We start from the raw sequence: 19,251 nt of genomic DNA, 5'->3' as shown, positions 1-19,251 counted from the left end.
ATAGGACGGAGGTAGTACTGACTTGTCATATGATGGGATGGAGGGAGTACCAGTTTTGTGTGACGTGCACACGTTGTGGTATCAGCTGTACCCCAAGTCCCAACCACACGCCGTTTCAGTAGCGGCAGGGCCTTCCGCCCTTTCGCCCCTTGGGCCTCCCCGTGCGCCATGGCGACGCGACCTCTATACCCTTTTCGTCGTCGGTGTAGGCTTGCAAAGGCGGCCGCATGGGCGCAGCCGCGCAGCCACTGTACCTGACGACAACACTACTCTACCACACACCTCTATACGTCTGCACTGTCTGCACACTGCACACCACGGTCCTCACGTCAAAGCCATCTCTATCTGCGGCGCATGTGAACGTACATAATGCCGACGCGACAGCTTCCACGTTCATGCTATGCCATTGACGACCAAGTACCCAAGTTCTGTACGTTCGCGAATCATGACATGATCGAAGAACAGGTTACATTTTGGTGATCCAAAATCAGCTAATTATATCATCAGTTCTTCTCCATTACCTACCTAAACCAATAATTAATAATCCAATTGAGACGATGAATATATTTCAATTCTATGAGTTGATCATGCAGTTGATCCGGTAGAAATCGACGCAGGTCTGGCAGGCGCAGCCGGCGAAGCGGCAGGTCTCGCAGCCGAAGCAGACGCACCTCACGCACCCCTTGCACGTCGCCGCCCGCGTGCACCCCCTCGACGCCTTCCTGCTCGCCCTCTCCTCCTCCTCCTCGCAGCTCACTCTCACCCTGCACCTGCAAATCCAAATCAAACATCACAATTCGAATAATCGATCAGCTAATTAATCAACTCATGTTCTGAATGAAATTCATTCATGTGTTCTTGAGCTCTGATAATTTGGCAGTGTATAATTAATTTACCTGCCAGCGGGGGGCATGTCCTTGCAGGTCCAGTCATGGCGCGCCATGGCGTCGTGGTAGAGGCGGCACTCCTCCTTGGTCCTGAGCCGGAACCGCCTCTCCTTGCCGCAGCCGGCGCACCGGACGAACTCGTCGCGGTGGCACGGCGGCCGGCGGCCGCCGCCGTTGGCCGACGACGACTTGAGCTTCTTGTGGTAGTACCTGAGCAGGCAGGTCTTGGAGAGCGCCACCTTGTCCCCCTTGACCATCACCCACACCGTGTTCTGCCACCTCCCCGCCGTCTCCCTCCCGGAGTGCTTCTCGAACGCCGCCGGGCTCAGCTTATCTGCAAATGTTCAGAGTACTTCATCAGAGACAAATGTTGATCAATGCAGTGGTCATTGTGGTGGATACATGAACATGATCCCATGCAATCACACAAGTTACAGAGAAGAAAAGGTGAATGCAAGTACGGGCACATTTGGGAACGCCCATGAGCTGAACAAACATGGAGCTGAACGTACTGAAAGTACGTACAGACATGAACAGAATAAAGATCTCTGCAAGGAGATTTTGGAAAGTACACACGCATGGAACAAAAAATTGGAGTCAACAGCACAGCACGGCAAAAGCAAGCGACTAGCCCTAGGCCCTAGCTAGCTGCTAGCAGTAGGCATGGCACTGCATGCAATATACTGTACTGGAGTAATTTCCTACTAGTGGCATCATCAGGATTAAGTGATAATTAACTAATGGACGTGAAGTAAAATCAACTAGAGTTGACCGGGCGGTTATCACGGTTATCTCGTGTGCGATAACCTTATTACCACGGTAATCGCACGCTAAACCGTTGGGTGAGGGTGTACGAACGCACCTTGGTCGCAGCCGGGGGTGCAGTCGCAGGAGACCTGGAGCTCGCCGGAGGCGAAGAGGCGGAGGCGGCCGACGGCGTCGCCGTAGCGCGCGCTGGTGCAGCCGCACGTCACCTCTACGAACCTGTCGCCCACCCGCACCCCGCTCACGTCCCGCAGCTCCTCCTCGCCGAACAGCGCCGCCCCGTTCTCCACGGCCATCGTCGTCGATTCCGATCGATCAATCGATCGATCTCTCCCCAATCAAACCAACCAACGACCAACAACTTCCTGACGTCGCACGATGGCACAGAGAATCAGAGTTCATAGATTGATCGATCTGAGAAGATCAGAAGAACACCAAGGGCAGAAGAAGCAAAAGCAACACACCTTACTGGTATAGATGAGATGATTTCGGTCGTCGTAGCAGGAGCGGAAACCGAGGGGTCCAAGAAAGCAAGAAGAGAGATCGTGGCGAACACGAGGAGGCGCCTCTCTCGCTCTACAGGAAACGACGCGGAGGCAGGCGCGACGCGAGCGGCGAAAAGCCGGCTCCTTTCCGCGAGAAACGGATCGGATGAGCTGCCTCCCTCCCTCCCTCGAAACCAACCGCCCTGAAGAAACCTTCAAAAAATAAATCGACGGATCACGGATGGATCTGGAGGAGATGATGATGAGAGAGACCAAGCCAATTAAGGTGGTGGTGACACTGACGAGTGACGCTAGTTCGCACCACCGCAATGGAGTGGGGGAGGAAGGAGACGAAGAAGCTGATGCGCTCTTCAATTCGCTCTCTTTGAGAGCTCTTGACGTTTGCAACGAGCCGTTTCTCTCTGCCTCGTTGCGCGTGTAGCTGTGCTGCTGCATCGCCATTTGTTATCTTCTTCGGTTCTTTCCTTCCTCGTCTGTCCATTTTGTCGTCGTCGTCGATCCACACGACGCGCAGCGCGCAGGAGTCGCGTGGACATGCATCACACACACATACTATCTCTCTGCTTTTGTGCTGCGTGCAAGCTAGAGAAGAGATGACAGAGACTCCCATATCGCCATCGCCACGCGAGCCGTCTGCAGGTCCATCACTCGGAGAAGACTTAGCTACAAAATTGTTATTACCTCCGTATCAGAATATAATTCCTCCGTCCCATTTTAAATGCAGATATGGTTTTCCGTGCTCAACTTTAATCGTCCGTCTTATTTGAAAACTTTTTTAAAAAAATAAAAAACATAAGTCACGAGTAAAATACTATTCATGTTTTATGATCATCTCATAACAATAAAAATACTAATTATAAAAAATTTTTAAATAAGACGGACGATCAAAGTTTGGCGTGGAAACTTACGGTTGCACTTAAAATGGGATGGATGGAGTAAGAATTTTTAAGGTTAGACATAATTGTTAAGAATATGAAGGAAAATTAAGACCATGTTTAGTTTCTCCAAAATAGCAAAAGTTTTACTGTTTTGGAGTACTTTTTGTCAAAACAGATCTAAACAATAGTAGCAAAAGTTGACAATTTGACATTTATCATTTCGGAGTCTAAAGTAGCAAAATTTGCTAAAAAGCGCGTTGGGAGCCGTGCTCTCTGTCTTTACAGGTAAAATGGAAAAACTTACCATACATCTAAACACTAAAATAGCAAAACTTCAATAGCAAAACTTTAATGTCAGATCTTTTGCAAAAAAAATCTTGCAACAACAAATTGATCCCTAGATAGAAATATATTGTAATTGGATGGGAAGTAGAGCTAGGTGGAGAAATTGAATAGTGAAGAAATATGATTGGTTGGGAACATGCTCACCGTACCAACCGATTTGTTGCAAACTTTCTAATAGTTGAGTTTTAGTACAAGGCACAACTACTTTTTTCCAGATATTCCATAATATATGCGTGCATGCACGTATGCAATTAATTAGTACCTCTTCTCTATTAAATTATGATTTTTTTAAATCCTCTGTCCTCAAGATCTCTAATTCTATTGGGTGCATGCATTTTATTTATAAGGGTGATATAAATTAGGAGGTGATAATAATTATTTCTTGGTCTTTAAATTAAGGGTGATTGTGCCTTATATTTTGGAACGGATGGAGTAGCACATAATTAATGGAGTTTTAATTATTTCAAACTTAAAATATGAATTTATATGATATTTTAAGGCAATTTCTATATAGAAAGTTTTCATACGAACATATTGTTTAGTCGTTTAAAAAATATGCTAGCAGAAACCAATATAGGATCCGCATCTTAATTCAGATGAAAATGAACTGAGCCTTAGTAGTACTTTGCTGATTATACTACTATGTAAACAATGGCCCTGTTTGATTCCGAAGGGCTATTAAATAGCCTTGCGGAATCTTGCTATTTAAAAGTATTAAACGTAGATTACTGACAAAACCCATTCCATAACCCCTAGGTTATTTTATGAGATGAATCTAACGAGGTATATTAATCCATAATTTGCTACAGTGATGCTACAGTATCAGCCGCTAATTATGGATTAATATACATCATTAGATTCGTCTCGCAAAATAATCTAGGGGTTATGGAATCGGTTTTATTGGTAATATACGTTTAATAATCCTAAATAACAAGATTTCGGAGGGCTATTTAATAGTTCGGAGGATCTAGACAAGGCCAATAACGAGTGAACAAAAGGAATATGAAGTAAGCATTGCGTAAATTCCTACTACTTCAGATTTGTTCGTATGTGGAAAATATTTGCAGAGATATCCCTGTCTCTAGCACTTCCTGGATGGAACTCATCCGTGACCTCTACAAACCCCTGCACAGTTTCACCACAAAAAAGGATGACAAAATAGCAGTAGAAACCAGAAAGATCAGAATCCAGCGGGGAAACACAATCCGAGAACAGCTTTGCCTGCGAGGTTTCAGCATCGAAGAAGTGTAGAGAACCCACATGTTTCTGGTAGAATCTTCTCCCTGCTGAACCTTCCCCTTCCATGGCCTCGCTGCTGCCGCCTACTCATCTCCTCACTCCTCCTCCCCCGCTCTGCTGCTGCTCGTACGCTCTACTTCTCCCGAGAGCCAGGAGGGCGCCTCCAAGATTCTCGAATGGGGCCTTCTCCGCGGCGGAATCGCTGGTCCGGGGTGAGTTCTTGGGGAAAGTCGGGACCTTGGCTCGGAGAATGGAGGGAAGGCGGCGCCTTGCCGTGGCTAGTGCCGGGAGAGGCCCACTTTTTGGCGGCGGCGGCGGCGGTGGCGGGCAGCGGGGCTCCGGCCGGGTGGTGGGGAACCTTGCCTTCGCCGCCCTCTTGACGTTCCTCGCCACCACCGGCCAGCTCCGGTGGGTTCTGGACGCCATCGTCTCCCTCTGGGTACGAGCTTCTTGCTGCTGAAATAAGTTGTAGATGATGACTGGTATATTCAGAAACTCCTTTCTTTAGATGAAAAAATTTGGACTTAGTAGGAATGAACTATATTACTGGTTGCTCGGTTGATGTGTGGGCATGTATTTTAATATCATAATATGGTTCTACAGTTCATGATGAAGTAGCTTCTTAGCTGAAAATTTTCCGGTCCGTTTGTTTCCCTTTGCAAACTGCACAGTCTGTATTTCATTGGTTACATTTTTCAGTTTTCACCATGAGTAGGCTGCTACAGCACTAGAGTTTATTTTCACCAAAAATAGTTGAGAAATTTGAATTCTTCAGTAATGTAAGAACCGAAATTGGCAATCTTGTTTAGTTCACCTCCTGGTGCTTAATAAGCTCATTTGATTAAGAATTCACCTTTATGTACCATGAAAAGAGATATTCAATCTCATTATCTTTTCTGCTGTCTATAATTTCACAGTACTTTGATTGAAAGTTTAACTTTAGCTCTTATCTTGTGTCACAACAGCTTCTCACAATACTGCTGCCTATTTTGGGTCTCGCTGCATTTTTCTTCTTTGCAGGCCAAGACATACTTCAGAGCAATGTAAGGCTTCTGAAATTTAGTATCCAGTAATTATCTAAAGAAATAGTATTCAGTAATTTTGTCTAGTTTGGTTTCCTTTTAATTTTGGTTGGTGTGTTTGCTTTCATTTGGACTTCACTCTTACAGAGTGCTAGTTTGTAATAATTGGCTGTAGTTCTTTTGAGTAAAGGCCGGGATGCTATTTCATTCCATTATCTAAAAAAAATAGTATTCAGTAATTTATTCATATGTTAGTACCAACTGATTTATTACAGTGAAAAAGGTTTTCTGTAATTCCCCCCTTCTGAAAATAAGTTTGTTATATATAGTAAATTCAGTCTTCAACTCTTCATAAAGGACAGATTATGAGATTAGATGTCTATTGATACCTGGTAGCAAACATATCTGCTATGAAGGGCTAATAGTATCTATATGTATCGACGCTGTAAGCAAAATCATTGTGATTTGTTTGCACAAGTTTGTCAATATTCACAATCGTGTTTCTTTTGCTTTCAGTGCCCCAACTGCGGAAAAAGCTTCCAGATACTGAAGTAAGCACAGAAAAAAAAACTAAAAAGCCCAAAACTTCTTGTATTACATAGATTTGTGATTATAACTTCAAAAAAAAAAATGATCAGCTTGATTGTCTTTTAGGTCATCTTTGAAGGATGGTCCACAACTGTGTCCATATTGTACTCAACCTTTCTCGGGTAAGCAACTTGCTGCTATCTATTTCCAGTTTACTGATATTTGCGTGAGACTAATACCTTTAGTTATGATATGCATGCTTGCTGCTGTCCTGCTAGAAATTTGCAGAACAAAATTAATCTAGGACATGTTCACTCCATTAGTTAATTGCTTTTTTTGCTGTCTTTTAAGCTCTTGCAGGCTTCTTTTAATTTTTGCTAGTAATAGCTTTAGACCTTGCTTTATGTTGAATTGTGGATATTTTCAAAAATGCTCATCTGTTAATACACCTGGTTGAAACCTTCTTAACCATTACTTTTCTTTCTATGTGCTGCTTCTCCGCCATTGGGAAAAAAAAAGAAACACAGGCTTTGCTGATTTCATGAATTATTTATTCTCTGTGGACTTATGTTGCCATTAGTCAAATGAAAATGAAACGTCTTATAATATCTGAATGTTTTTTTTGGGACATAATTATATTTGAATTTTTTACTTTCCTCAGAACAGAACAAACATTTTTGGTATATATGTGGAATCGTCTAAATTGAGGTTTTGTCGGGTTTGTCCTTGTACATGGTGCAGTGCAGGGAAACAAATTTGTTAGAGAATCTGCTAGATTTTCATCTGGAAGGACCACCACAAGTGCTCAAGCCTTCAGTGAGTCCTTCAAACGTGGTTCGGAGGGTATGTAAATCATCAGTCCATCAATCACCTTCTTTTCCTCTTCCCGTGGCTTTAAATATATGTACACACATTAGTAAAAACAATTAGTGATTTTTTAAATAATGAAAAAAAAATGGAACTTAGGTGGAGAATTTCAGATATCCTCAGCTAATCAGGGAAAATATGATGAAAATCCTATATTTCTCTACCATGGATATTTTACCCATTTTTTAATTGAGTAGAAGAGGGGAATCCCCGATGCTAGATTTGGTTGTGTTGAATAGTCAGATACAAACGGATTAGCGCTGACCAAATTTGAATGGGTTTAAGTTGTATGAGGCTGCAGAGTTGCAGTATTCTTAATTGATTTTTACCACATGTGATATGCTTGAATACGATATCCAAACTTATGCATCATCAGAGAATGCATCCAAGACAATCGATTTCCTATCATGTACATATATAGTATACCATCAGTGGAATTCTTAGGTGCCATTTCTCTGTTTCTGTTGATTGATTCATTTGCTGATATGTGTTTTTATTTAGAACCACCAATCATGGCATTTAATCAGCAATCGCACTATGTGTTGCTTCATGCAGGGAAGAAGACACCTTCTGGAACTGTTGTAGACATCGAAGCTGAAGTGAAGGATGCCGAGTGATTCTTCTGCAGGAATGTGCTAAGAATCTCTGCCTCGTTGACATCAGTTTTGCAGCTCTTCATGGCCAATTTTTCAGAGGGCTATTAAATCTGGTAGCAGTGTCATGGTTGTACCAACCGTTCGCTAGATTTGTTGATATGCTAGGTCCAGGATATCAAGACGAACTGACACTTGATTCCATAAGTGACGACATGTAGCGCCTTCTTCTCGTTGCAACTTGTAAATTGCAATTACCTCTGCTTGTGTAAAAGTAACAACAGAAAAGGTAGATGTGAATATTTACTTCTTTTTTTTTTTTGCTTTTGTATGTGGATGAGCAATCAAAGATCAGTTGAAGAACAAAGGGTCTGTTTACTTTTATGCCACTTACCAAAATTTAGGTAGGGTAACAAACTACGCATTACCTTACCAATGTCATTTTGGTAGTTCCGGAACTTTCCTCTCACAGAAACACTACAAAAATTTGGAAATGCATCAAACTAAATATATCCAACACTACTAAAATTAGCAATGTCAAAACTTAATGAAATTTGACATGTCAAAATTTGGTAAGGTTTAAATTGGCAACAAAGCAAACAAGCCCAAACAATCCATGTTTGGCTCTGATTGGCGAAACCACTGCACCAAAATTTTGTCATGCTAATCCATACCGCCAATGCCAAGAAGAAACAATCTGAACCACACCATGAATGCCAATCAACATGACATATCGAGTCCCTGTCCGGATTGACCAGATGCATTTAAGAAATGGAGGGGAGAAAAAAGGTCACTGAAACGCACAAGAAAACTCATTAGTTCTCCCAGCTCCATGGTGTCTGGTGAGTGGTGACTGAAGGGAAATTATTACTACAGACTAACAATTGCCTGTCTCTACTGATCTGCACGAAAAAAAGAATGTAATCGCCGTTGCCGGGGATCGAACCCGGGTCACCCGCGTGACAGGCGGGAATACTCACCACTATACTACAACGACTTCGGTGCGTCCAAGTTTCTATCACGCATTATCCATTTAACAAGACTGACACGAGAATACAAGATTAACAGCACGATGATGCAGGAGCCGCATGTACAGGCGGCTGATCTGATGCAAGAGTCTGGATCAGTCGTCGGTCGTCATATAGTTGGGCTTGGGCTCGTGACTGATGTGACCAAAAGGGAACAGTTCGCTTAACCGTAGTAAGTACAGTATTTGGTAAACTTGTAAGATGTCTTTACGTTGTAACGTGCCGGGCCTATATAATTAGAGAGGGTTCCGAGGGTGATTAAGAACAAAGCACGGGATCGAATGATTACACATACGTACGGAGCATACAAACGCCTAGTGCGCTGTAGGAAGAGGGGGGATTGAGATCGGCTGCAGTCGTTATTGCGACTGCACCTTAATGCATGCATTTTCAGCCATTCATTTTTGTGATCAACAGTCTAGATCAATTGCTACAGTAGAAGAATAGTGTGCTGAAAATACATATATTTTTTAACAAACAAAGGAGTAGTGCATATTCATACTATGAAGTGACTTATATTTTGGGATGGAGGGAGAATTTCCTTGCTCCCAAAATACTCCAGGGGAAAAAAGCTTTTCCAGATTAGAAGTTTAGAACATACTTTCTTTATCCAGAGAACTCAACCTAACTTAGATTAGGTGGACAAAGGTTTGTTATAGGATAGGTTTGGTTGAATTATTTTGGAACGGATAGAATACTACTTCCTCTCTTTTTTTAAAGATGAATACTAATTCTTTGGTCCCAAAATACTCGTGGGTAACTCAACCTAATATATGTTAGGTGGACAAAGGTTTGTTATAGGATAGGTTAGATTGAATTATTTTGGAACGGATAGAATACTACTTCTTCTTTACTTTTTTTAAAGATAAATGCTATTCCATCCGTCCTAAAATATAATAACTTTTAGCTCTTAAGATTTGTCACAATAACAACTTCTCCACCAACATTCTCTCACAACCAATCACAACTCTCCACCTTAACTACTCAACCAATCATAACCCTCCACCATTTACTTTTACCTACTTTCTTAATAATCGTGTTCAACTCTAAAAATTCTTATATTCTGCGATGGAGAGAGTAATTCTTTGTTCCCAAAATACTCGCGGGGATAAAAACTCTCAGCAACCAATAACAACCCTCCACCATTTACTTTTACCTATTTTTTTAATAACCGTGTCCAACTCTAAAAATCATAATATTTTGGGACGGAGAGTGTAATTCTTTGTTCCCAAAATACTCGCAGGTACAAAAACTCTCAGCATTAAACGTTCGACGTAAAGAAAAAAAAAATTGTCATCGCCGTTGCCGGGGATCGAACCCGGGTCACCCGCGTGACAGGCGGGAATACTCACCACTATACTACAACGACTTGGATGCTTTAGACGTTGGCAGTCTCATACCTAAAAAATTAGTATTCAGAGAGTTACAGCTTGATACCCCAACTTCGGTTACTAGCTACAGAAACACAGGTTATTAATGCTTGATACCCCAGCTTGACAATCACGTACTCATGTGGCAATCCGGCAACACTACATTGCCCCCCCAACAGCCAGGATAAAAGAATCGTAGTACTGAACTATAGAGCTAGAAACATTTCCAATGACAAATCCCATTGGATATACAGGTATACATGGCGATGATGCCACAACCCACAAGTTGGGTTCTGAGCAGAGTAGTAATATCTTTCTGCTAATACACAGCTGAGGGTTACACTTGCACAAATACTTTCAGGATTTCTTGGCATGGGTACCAGCTTCCGGGGAGCATATCAGCTGGGGCAGATGTATGGAGTATAAGGTTGCAAAAGTAAGGAAAGCAGAGCTAAATGCTACGAAAATCTTGAACCATACAGACGAGAACAGGGTCAGGTACGTGAGGACGGTCGTTGTGCTGATTACCGCTACAAAATTCGCGATGCACTTGAGTGTGGACAGATCATCTTCAGTTCCTTCGTTGGGGAAATGGCCAAGTGCCGAGAAATCAGACAGAAGCTTGTCCTTCAGTTTAAATCTCTCGATCAGCCAATCAGCGACTTCATCTTCTGAGGTGGGTATGTCGGAGACTTGAATGATTTTAACATGTATGTGAACTTCAGAAGGATCAATACCATAAACATTGTCCATAAAAGTCGGTGGCCGATGCTTATATGCGATTGTGATGTCACAAACTGCATCAGTTAACCAGCTACGACTATAAGTCACGCAACAAAAAAGGAAATCCCAACAGCAAAAGCTGTATAAAAAATATAATCAAGCAAGCCTTTCAATGTTTCAAAAAATTATCAGGACTTTGGTTAAGTTGTCTGCAAATGATACTTTTAGGAGATAGTATTTGCAAATGATCAACAAATAAATCAGGTGATGAAGTGAAAATACTGAAGAACAGATGAAGAAGGGAGGGATGGGGTTTACCACTTACCAGAATCCATGGAGTCCCTCAACTCTTGTAGACAGCAATGAAAACCCTTTGTCTTGGGAAGGAGGACATTATTCAGAATAGGCAATCCGTGCTCTTTTGCATACTCTTGACTCTTGATACACTTTTTCTCCCTGAGATATTAGCATCAAATAGAATCCAAATAAAGAAGGGGAAAATGAAAAAAAACTAATGCATGGTTACTTCTAGGGATGCAGAATCCTATTATTCAATTTGAACAATCAGCATTTATGCACCATAGTCAAAAAGTCAAAAGTTGTTTTTCGAAAAGTACAAAGAACTCTGGACTATTTGTGTTACCCAAAAGTTCTAATCTATAATATTTCAACAATTGATTAGAAAAGTCTAGAATGAGTGCCCATATCACAGGGTGGGTTATACAAACATGTAATAATATACTGAATGAATGGAAAGACACCTTACGTGTAATCCGTGCCTTCAGGGAAAACTGCCAACCAAAGGGGATCCTTAGGGTTCTTTAATTCCGAAAGTCTACTTCGGATTAATGGTTCATCAACCTCCCACTTCCGCTCTACTGGAATAAATTCAATAATGTGAAATGCCCAGTTAAAAATAGGCAACTTCATCAAGCTTTTCTTAAGGATATACTTGATGCACTGCAAACGGCCTTTCCTCAACGCAAGATCCCACAAGTACATCCAATCAACCTCGGTTCTGTGATTAGCAAATAACAAGACACGCTCTTTTGGGGGCACAGTTTCGCCAGAGAAAACAAACTTGGTCTTGTTAATCTTCTCAAACAAAAATGGCCACATTGCTAACCACATCCCAAACAGAAAGCATGTCGACTTTCTGCTGTAATGCACACTGAACAACCGTATGAGGAAAGTAGTTACAGGGGATAGGTAAACCATCATCATAAATGCTGTCAACGGCATAATAACCAAACATAACATGCCACGGCACCGTCTCATTAGAGTCAATGGCCGGTGTCTTGGTCCATTGTTCTGAATGGAAGGAACAACGCTTTGCACTTGCTTTCCATTCACATGATACCCTTGGGAACCATTTGAACCATTCATCATGTACGAATTAAATGTGAACTCTTGTCAACTTCCTAAAATTCACATGCCCAGCACCGATGAGACCATGCAAACCCCACCTGTTTCGGGAGAAACTAGAGCATCACATAGCAGATACAGATCAATGTAAGCATTAAACAATCAGCTCGAAAGTACGCATCTTTACATGCCTCGTGCAAATCTATATATAAAAAGAAGTTTTGTTACCAAAATACGAAAATCTACAACAAGAGATAAGCAAAAGCTAACAGAAAACACGTATACTAAAAGACTGTCACATATGGCTAGAATTCTGGAACATAAGGTGGCCTATCATTGTGCCATGATACTACTATGATGAAAAACGATGAATGGCCTTCAATTATGGCAGTAAGCAAATCGGGAAAGGCTATTAACTGACAGACTGAGTTCAGTCAAGCAATTCTGTGATAGTAGCAGCCTAGCAGAGCATCTACAAACGGTTTAAGCTATCATTTCCCGTTTCATTATTGGCACAACACACACAAACAAACCAAGGAATGCGGAATGCCAGTGACAAAAATCCAGAAGTGCAGCTCGGACAGTACGGTGAGAAGTGGCAAAAGAAAAGCTACTAGTAGCAAAGCAAGCTGCATCTGCACGCAAAGCTCACCAATCAAGACTGGCCCGCCACCCCAGAGCTACTAGTAAGCTCAAACCATCCTCCAATTCGACCACTGTGCGAACGACCCAAACGATCTAGCACCAACGCTTCACTCATCCTACGGAGAAATGCCACTCATCACCGCACCCAAATGGAGAGAGAGAGCAAAGAAACGAAGGCGCAGCTAATAATAATCCACCTCATTAGCTCTAACCTCGCACGAAAACAAAAAAATATCCGCGCTGGATCTGCGAGAGGAACAGGAAAAGGGAACTACACCGAAGCGGGTTACCGGCGCTTACCGGCGAGTGTCGGCGGGCGGCGGTGATCCGGCCGGGGAGAGGCTCGAGGAGAGGTTTGGGTGGGGGAGCACCGGAGCAGCAGCAAAAAAACGAGCGGATTAGCGGGGGGGTACTAGAAGGGGTTTATAGTGGGATGGATGGATGGGCGGTGGAGGGGAGGCGGTGGGGCCCACGAGGCAGTGGGACAGCGGGAGCAGTCACGCGATGACGATGGGTGGGCCTCTCTCGCACGCGTCGGTAAATCGGCGGCCGCCCATGGCTCCACGCGCGCGTGCCCCTACATGAGTCGGTCGGACCTAGGAGTAGTAAAGCCCTTTGTTTAGTTTCTTTTTCTTCTGCCTTTCAATTTTTTCATCACATTAAAACTTTTCTACACAAATAAACTTTCAACTATTTTCTTCAAACTTTCAATTTTAACTAAACTTTCAACTATTTTCTTTCCATCGTATCGTAACGGGTGCGCCCGCGTTGAGGTGAGGGCGAGTTCACGCAAAAATGAAAAAAAAATGTAAAAATTGCCGCCGTTGCCGGGGATCGAACCCGGGTCACCCGCGTGACAGGCGGGAACACTCACCACTATACTACAACGACTTCGGTGCTTCAGGGTTTCCAGCATTTTTCTTTTAATCTTAACAGGACTAGACAACGAGAACACAAATCATTATGAAATCAGGTCGGGTGCGACCATAGCATTTGTACCTCCTAGCTCATATTTCTACCGGATTTTTATTTGCAATTTAAGAAATTACAATGTAAATACATACCAATTATTTTTTTAATAAAAAATGTGATGGCATATATAGCGGCGGGTACTGCCCGACTACTCTAGGTAGTTGCCCGGGCTCCCAAGCCTGCAGCTATTGAGTCGTTCTTCGTGAGCCGGTGATTTTACAGGCAACACAACACTAAACTAGGCCAGGCAACGACAGGCACGAGCGGCTGCAGGAGTCATAGACCTTCGCAATGCAACACGCCGGTTCACCACATCGACGCAACCCTTGACTTGCTGCTAGTTTCAAATGGTTGAAGCAATTTGAGGTGTTTAGCTTTTGTAAAGTACAAATTTGTTCTCATTAGTTGGCTGGACGCTAGGTGTTCCAAGTGCTTGTCGGATTTTGCTTGAAAGAGGGGTGATCCCAGGCTGTTAATTGTGTTGAGAAGACATTGCCTGAAAGCTATTTCAAAATCTTATTCCTAAAGCTGCCATATGGGTCATGATAGGATTGGAGTAATATTGGTGGTTCATATATGTAGTTCAAGTGGGCTCTCTCCTGTTTGAGGCCCACAAAAAAGGCACGAAGGGGTTAGCACTGAACAAGCAGATTTTAATATGATCAAGTTATTGCTCGATAATCTTTTTTTTCATTGCAACGCACGCATATTTTTTCTAGTATAAAGTATATGTGTATTTTTTTTTTCAGAATGAAAATGTCTATATGTTATGTATCTTGTGAATGAAAAATATGAAGATTCTCTTGTAAACGTATTGAGATCGCGTCATAGTTTTTATGACGTTGCTAACGCATCGTGGTGCTCTGCTAGCTCCAAGGTGTCCTGAGGCTTACTAGCCAGTGTACGGTGACCCCACTCCCATGTTAGGAAATAAGAGGAGAGGGGGGATTATAGTAGGATTCCATCTCATCTGGAACCCTAGTAGTGGCGGCGACTTCTCTAATCCACAACTCCTGTCACCATCAGCTTTGGCTGCGAAAGATATGTCTCTCTCGCCTCCCCATTGGCATCCTTGTTGCTCCATCCATTGCTTCCTTCCTCTGCTCGGGTTGGCTTGGTTCACCTCTACCTCTTGCTTCTTTCCTCTGCTCACCTCCTCTACCTCTAGCTTTGTTGTATGCTATCGATGACAGCAAGCCACTTTTTTCACTTGGTTTTCTCATGATGCAGCGACCGTGGACATTTCATGCATGATGCCTTTAGGGTAGAGATGTTTGGCCTATAGGTTATTGGGTTTTGTGGGCCAGTACGAGGATTGGTTTGATAGGTTGTTTTTTGCCATTTTTTTTATTTCTTTCATATCAATTTATTCCATAGTTCTCCCCTAAAGGCTAGCAGGGCATCTTCTTAGGGCATTGACATACCTTAGCAGCACCACCAACTGGTTTTATATATGGAGCTGTAATAGAAGGTGTAGTAGGAGAATTTCCTATCAGTAAAAAAGAATTAAAGTTGAAAGCTGACAATTATATTTATGTAGGCAATGGCTTTACCAAGATAATGCTACCTTGTTTTACAAACTATCTAATCAGGTAAACCTGAACCAAATGCGATACGTGGTGTATTCAATATGGTCTACAATCATTTGAAGTATAGGATAGCAATGGATGGTAAATTGTTCCAAAATGCTTATACCAGACTCATCGTGCACTTCTAGGAGGCATGAAGAAATGATATTGTGAAAGAAAAAAAATCTTGGAGCTTTATTATACGGAACAGGTCTAACCGAGTCATACTTAAACACTATCCAATTTCTTTGATGAAGAACTAGTAACACACGTGGTGAAAGTGTTGTGGAGACATTTGAGACGTGGGAACCATATAAAGAAGTAATTGTAGATAAGACTGTGGTGTGAGATCTACTATCCAGGTTACTCAGGTTACAAAGATTTTGTACCGTCTTAAGATAAACGATGAAGGTTTTCATACTGGCAACCTTTCAATCCCACTGAATTTGGATGAATATGAAGAATATGTCAATGATGTCAATTGTGTTGGGTATCCAAATTGGATAATAGAGAATTGACCACAAGAAGATGAAATGGAGGGGGAAGGAAGACATGACAAACAAGATCAGTATTCTACAACACCTGAGGATGGAAGAGATAAAATCCAATTTTACGCGCTCCTCCCCCTTATCCCACTAAGACATCAGCAAATCTGCTGTGTAAGTGGGCAGGTTCTGACGATTGTGTCCATGTGACTTTACATGGAAGAGGTACTTAGTTTTGTGCACACAATTTTCATTCCGTGTTATATACATTGCACCGTCATGAAACTAGAAACTATTTTGATTTATTCCTAGGTCTCTCTTGATGTAGAAGTTTGTCCAGTCCATGCTTGTGCAAAATAAAGTATGAAAATAACACATGTCCTACAGTACATCATTTTTATTCGGATGGCTTGTATATCTCTTTTGTATCACAGGTTCATCTTGATATTGAATCTATTACTGACCCTTTATGGTCTGACTCAAAAGTATGGAACCCATTCTCAGGTAAAGAAATATGTCCTTAATATTCATGTACTCCTTGAAATTATAGGCAATGGATTTGTTGGTATGTGCTTAACTTTTTACCCCACACCTTTAAAATCCTAACAAGTGGACATGTTTCCTGAATTGTGTTTCCAATCCTATCTTCCTATATAACTAGTTGATACCCCGTGCTTTGTTGTAAGATATGTGGATGAATGCATGTTATATATTATACAAATGATATATGTATATGTTTAAATAATGTAAAAATGATGTGGAGATAATGATTTGACATTGCTTGATATTGAGTTCTAAAAATACAACAAAATTATAAATTATATGTCATGTTTGCATGATATTTAAAATACTCTAGATAATAATTACTAGTTGGTTATGATGTGGCACACTTGTATGTGATTTAAAATATTCTAAATAATAATTATCAGTGGATGATGATGTGACACACTTGCATGTTAAGCTTTACGAATTAGTGTGTATACAATGGAAGGATGATGTATCTAGTTAGTGAGACATCAACCAGCTGGTTTGGAGTTGTAATAGAAGGTGTAGTAGGATGACTAGTTTGGAGTTGTAATAGAAAGTGTAGTAGGAGAAAGTGTAATATCAATTGATTTTCCAAATAGAGTATTTGATTGTTTGACACCAAAACAAAATTAGAATGACTAGTTTGGAGTTGTAATAGAAAGTGTAGTGGGAGAAAGTGTAATATCAATTGAGTTTCCAAATAAAGCATTTGATTGTTTGACACCAAAACAAAATTCCTACCCAATATACAGGAAAACTACAAGACAATATAAAACATTATAACAATTCAGTGTAACTCATGCAATCGTGCTAATGAAGTTTAGAATGTTGCAGCTTAGGCTGTTGCTACATAAGTATAAAATTACATCACCGGTATGTACTGACAAAATAAACCATAAATTACTGTCTTAATATGAGTGGACAATTACAAGCATCACATCTTTATTGGATATCATCAGTAAACATTAGATATGATAGTTAAGTAGGAGAGTAACATAGAAGACATGTATATTTCTATAACAATATATATTTCTATAACAAAAGGTAAAAATAAAAATAAAAATAAAGCGGAACCTATTAACTGTCATATTTATTGATGTGCTCTCATATATATTGGTAGATGCATCTTCAGCGATTGGTTTGCTTATATTAATTGGAAGGGCATTCCTCCATGTAAAGAGAGCCATAATTTTTTTAAACACGAAGAGAGCCATAATTTGTAACAAAAAGTGGTAAGTAGGAAACATAAAGAGATATATGTTTTGGTTAAGGTCCATATCAGTACATAAGAAAAAAGAACAAGCATATATGTGCATGTATGGCAAAGTCTAAATGACTTTCAAGATTTTTCTTTCAAATAATCTTGCAAGGTTCAACAGTTTACAGGGGTGATAGAGACCAAATGACGATCTGTTGAAAGTTGAAAACAAATATTTACTAAGTATATATGTGAAAACTAAACAATTCCAAAGGAACATTATTCTAATCATTCAAATAATCTATGGATTATAGGTTGGCTATAGGTAATTATGACAACCATAATCAGTGAATGTAACATTTTTATTGAAAAAAAGCAGTATGAAATCATGCAAACTGGAGCCTAAATTGATCCGACATGATTCAATATTGTCCAACCAAATCAAACAGAAAAGGAAATGACACAACACTAAAACAATAGATGTGGCGGCTATGTAGTGTGTTCTAGGTGACACCCACCTTTTAACATTTGGAACATTAATTTGACTAATCCTGATTATGTTGCACTTCCACCATAGCGGGACTGAAAAAATGGGAATAGTCAAGAGTTATATTATCACATCACATATAAGCATTATACAGGAAAACATCGTTGAACAAAACATTAATAAAGTGCCACCAAACTTTGATTAATTAGATGCATCAAGTTAGAGAAAGACATGAAGATTCCATCTGTAGACTTTTACATTTTCCCCTTGAAGGTAGAAACAAACATTCTATATTCTTGAAGCAGTAAAATCAAAAGGCACGGTCATTCCACTTACAAATAAATCAAAAAGCACAACTGTTTAAATGTAGTGTATGAATATATGGCCTGGACTTTGCTATCATAGAGTAGCCATGGAAGTAATCAAAAACCAAAATGAATGTAGAAAGAAAGTGGTTAGCAACCTAGAATACATGTTTAGAGATCTTACATCTTTAGGACTTAGGGGAAATTATGAAGAGACACCAACTTCGCCACTCTGTAGAGACAGATTTGAGAGCGGAACAATGCGACGAACAACAATGCCAAATCCAGCTGAAATCTCCAAAAGCATAATAAGAGAATAAAAGAGGAAAAAATTCAGGAAATTCCACAACTACAGTAGATATCATATGAAAATAAACATTAGAGGCTGGCGATAGAGTATAGACCCATAGGACTTGTCGCGGCAAACCTGCAACACTACGATGACGTCAGATGACAATGGGCACGGAGACTCCAGAGGAGCAACCCATCAAGTAGAACAGATTTGTTTTGTATACTACTGGCTTCGCGATTTATTTACATCGAACAAAGAAGATGAATCGGCAGAGACGAGGTGCTGCCGCATGATATGAATCAGCGGAGATGGCGGAAGGGTGGAGATGGGAAAAAAACTTTGGTCTCCAGTATGGGACAATAGGAGCATCACCGCACTTTCAACGGCTTGAGATGCAAGTATATACGATCCAAAGGTGCATACATCAACCAAAGGCACTGTAGTTTCTACAGTAGCATAGCAAGATGTGGCAGCTTGGCTGAATTGGTATACAAAACTATAAGTTTTATTGATAAGATATCAGTAGAAGTATAAGATATCAATGGATTGTGAACTGTTCCAATATGCTTGTATCAGACTCATTGTGTATTTTTAGGATGAACAACGAAATGATGTTGTAAAAAAAAATCTTGGAGAGCTTTATTATATGGAACAT

The 19,251-nt window shown here is 40.9% G+C and overlaps 3 protein-coding genes and 3 non-coding genes across 7 annotated transcripts; 1 reads left to right on the top strand and 5 right to left on the bottom strand.

Moving 5' to 3' along the window:
- Positions 1-426: 426 nt before the first annotated feature.
- LOC127774662 (protein ULTRAPETALA 2-like) lies at positions 427-2,599 on the bottom strand. 2 transcript variants are annotated; one of them, XM_052300943.1, is made up of 5 exons: positions 2,441-2,599; positions 2,117-2,350; positions 1,750-2,017; positions 897-1,221; positions 427-770 (listed from the first exon to the last, which is right to left on the bottom strand). In XM_052300943.1, the coding sequence occupies exons 3-5, from the start codon at positions 1,946-1,948 to the stop codon at positions 575-577; spliced, it is 720 nt and encodes a 239-aa protein (XP_052156903.1). In that variant the 5' UTR covers positions 1,949-2,017; positions 2,117-2,350; positions 2,441-2,599; the 3' UTR covers positions 427-574. The 2 variants fall into 2 exon arrangements, with proteins under 2 accessions (XP_052156903.1, XP_052156904.1); XM_052300944.1 differs by having other exon boundaries at positions 2,460-2,599.
- Positions 2,600-4,491: 1,892 nt separating this feature from the next.
- LOC127772890 (uncharacterized) lies at positions 4,492-7,948 on the top strand. Its single transcript, XM_052298881.1, has 6 exons — positions 4,492-5,059; positions 5,586-5,663; positions 6,159-6,193; positions 6,297-6,352; positions 6,912-7,013; positions 7,593-7,948. Exons 1-6 carry the CDS (start codon positions 4,685-4,687, stop codon positions 7,652-7,654), a joined length of 708 nt encoding a protein of 235 aa, XP_052154841.1. The 5' UTR covers positions 4,492-4,684; the 3' UTR covers positions 7,655-7,948.
- A 607-nt stretch (positions 7,949-8,555) lies between these two features.
- Positions 8,556-8,627, bottom strand: TRNAD-GUC (transfer RNA aspartic acid (anticodon GUC)). Its single transcript has one exon. It is a non-coding gene; the product is annotated as a tRNA-Asp (tRNA).
- Positions 8,628-9,955: 1,328 nt separating this feature from the next.
- TRNAD-GUC (transfer RNA aspartic acid (anticodon GUC)) lies at positions 9,956-10,027 on the bottom strand. Its single transcript has one exon. It is a non-coding gene; the product is annotated as a tRNA-Asp (tRNA).
- Positions 10,028-10,103: 76 nt separating this feature from the next.
- Positions 10,104-13,152, bottom strand: LOC127772907 (probable 1-acyl-sn-glycerol-3-phosphate acyltransferase 5). The gene is made up of 4 exons (XM_052298901.1): positions 13,062-13,152; positions 11,518-12,217; positions 11,077-11,207; positions 10,104-10,825 (listed from the first exon to the last, which is right to left on the bottom strand). Exons 2-4 carry the CDS (start codon positions 12,138-12,140, stop codon positions 10,386-10,388), a joined length of 1,194 nt encoding a protein of 397 aa, XP_052154861.1. The 5' UTR covers positions 12,141-12,217; positions 13,062-13,152; the 3' UTR covers positions 10,104-10,385.
- A 428-nt stretch (positions 13,153-13,580) lies between these two features.
- Positions 13,581-13,652, bottom strand: TRNAD-GUC (transfer RNA aspartic acid (anticodon GUC)). Its single transcript has one exon. It is a non-coding gene; the product is annotated as a tRNA-Asp (tRNA).
- Between the last annotated feature and the right edge of the window lie 5,599 nt (positions 13,653-19,251).

The sequence above is a fragment of the Oryza glaberrima genome, chromosome 5 (assembly GCF_000147395.1).
Source record: "Oryza glaberrima chromosome 5, OglaRS2, whole genome shotgun sequence".
NCBI classification, from domain to species: Eukaryota; Viridiplantae; Streptophyta; class Magnoliopsida; order Poales; family Poaceae; genus Oryza; species Oryza glaberrima.
Note: the sequence above shows the minus strand (reverse complement) of the source record. Positions and strands in the feature narration are given on the sequence as shown.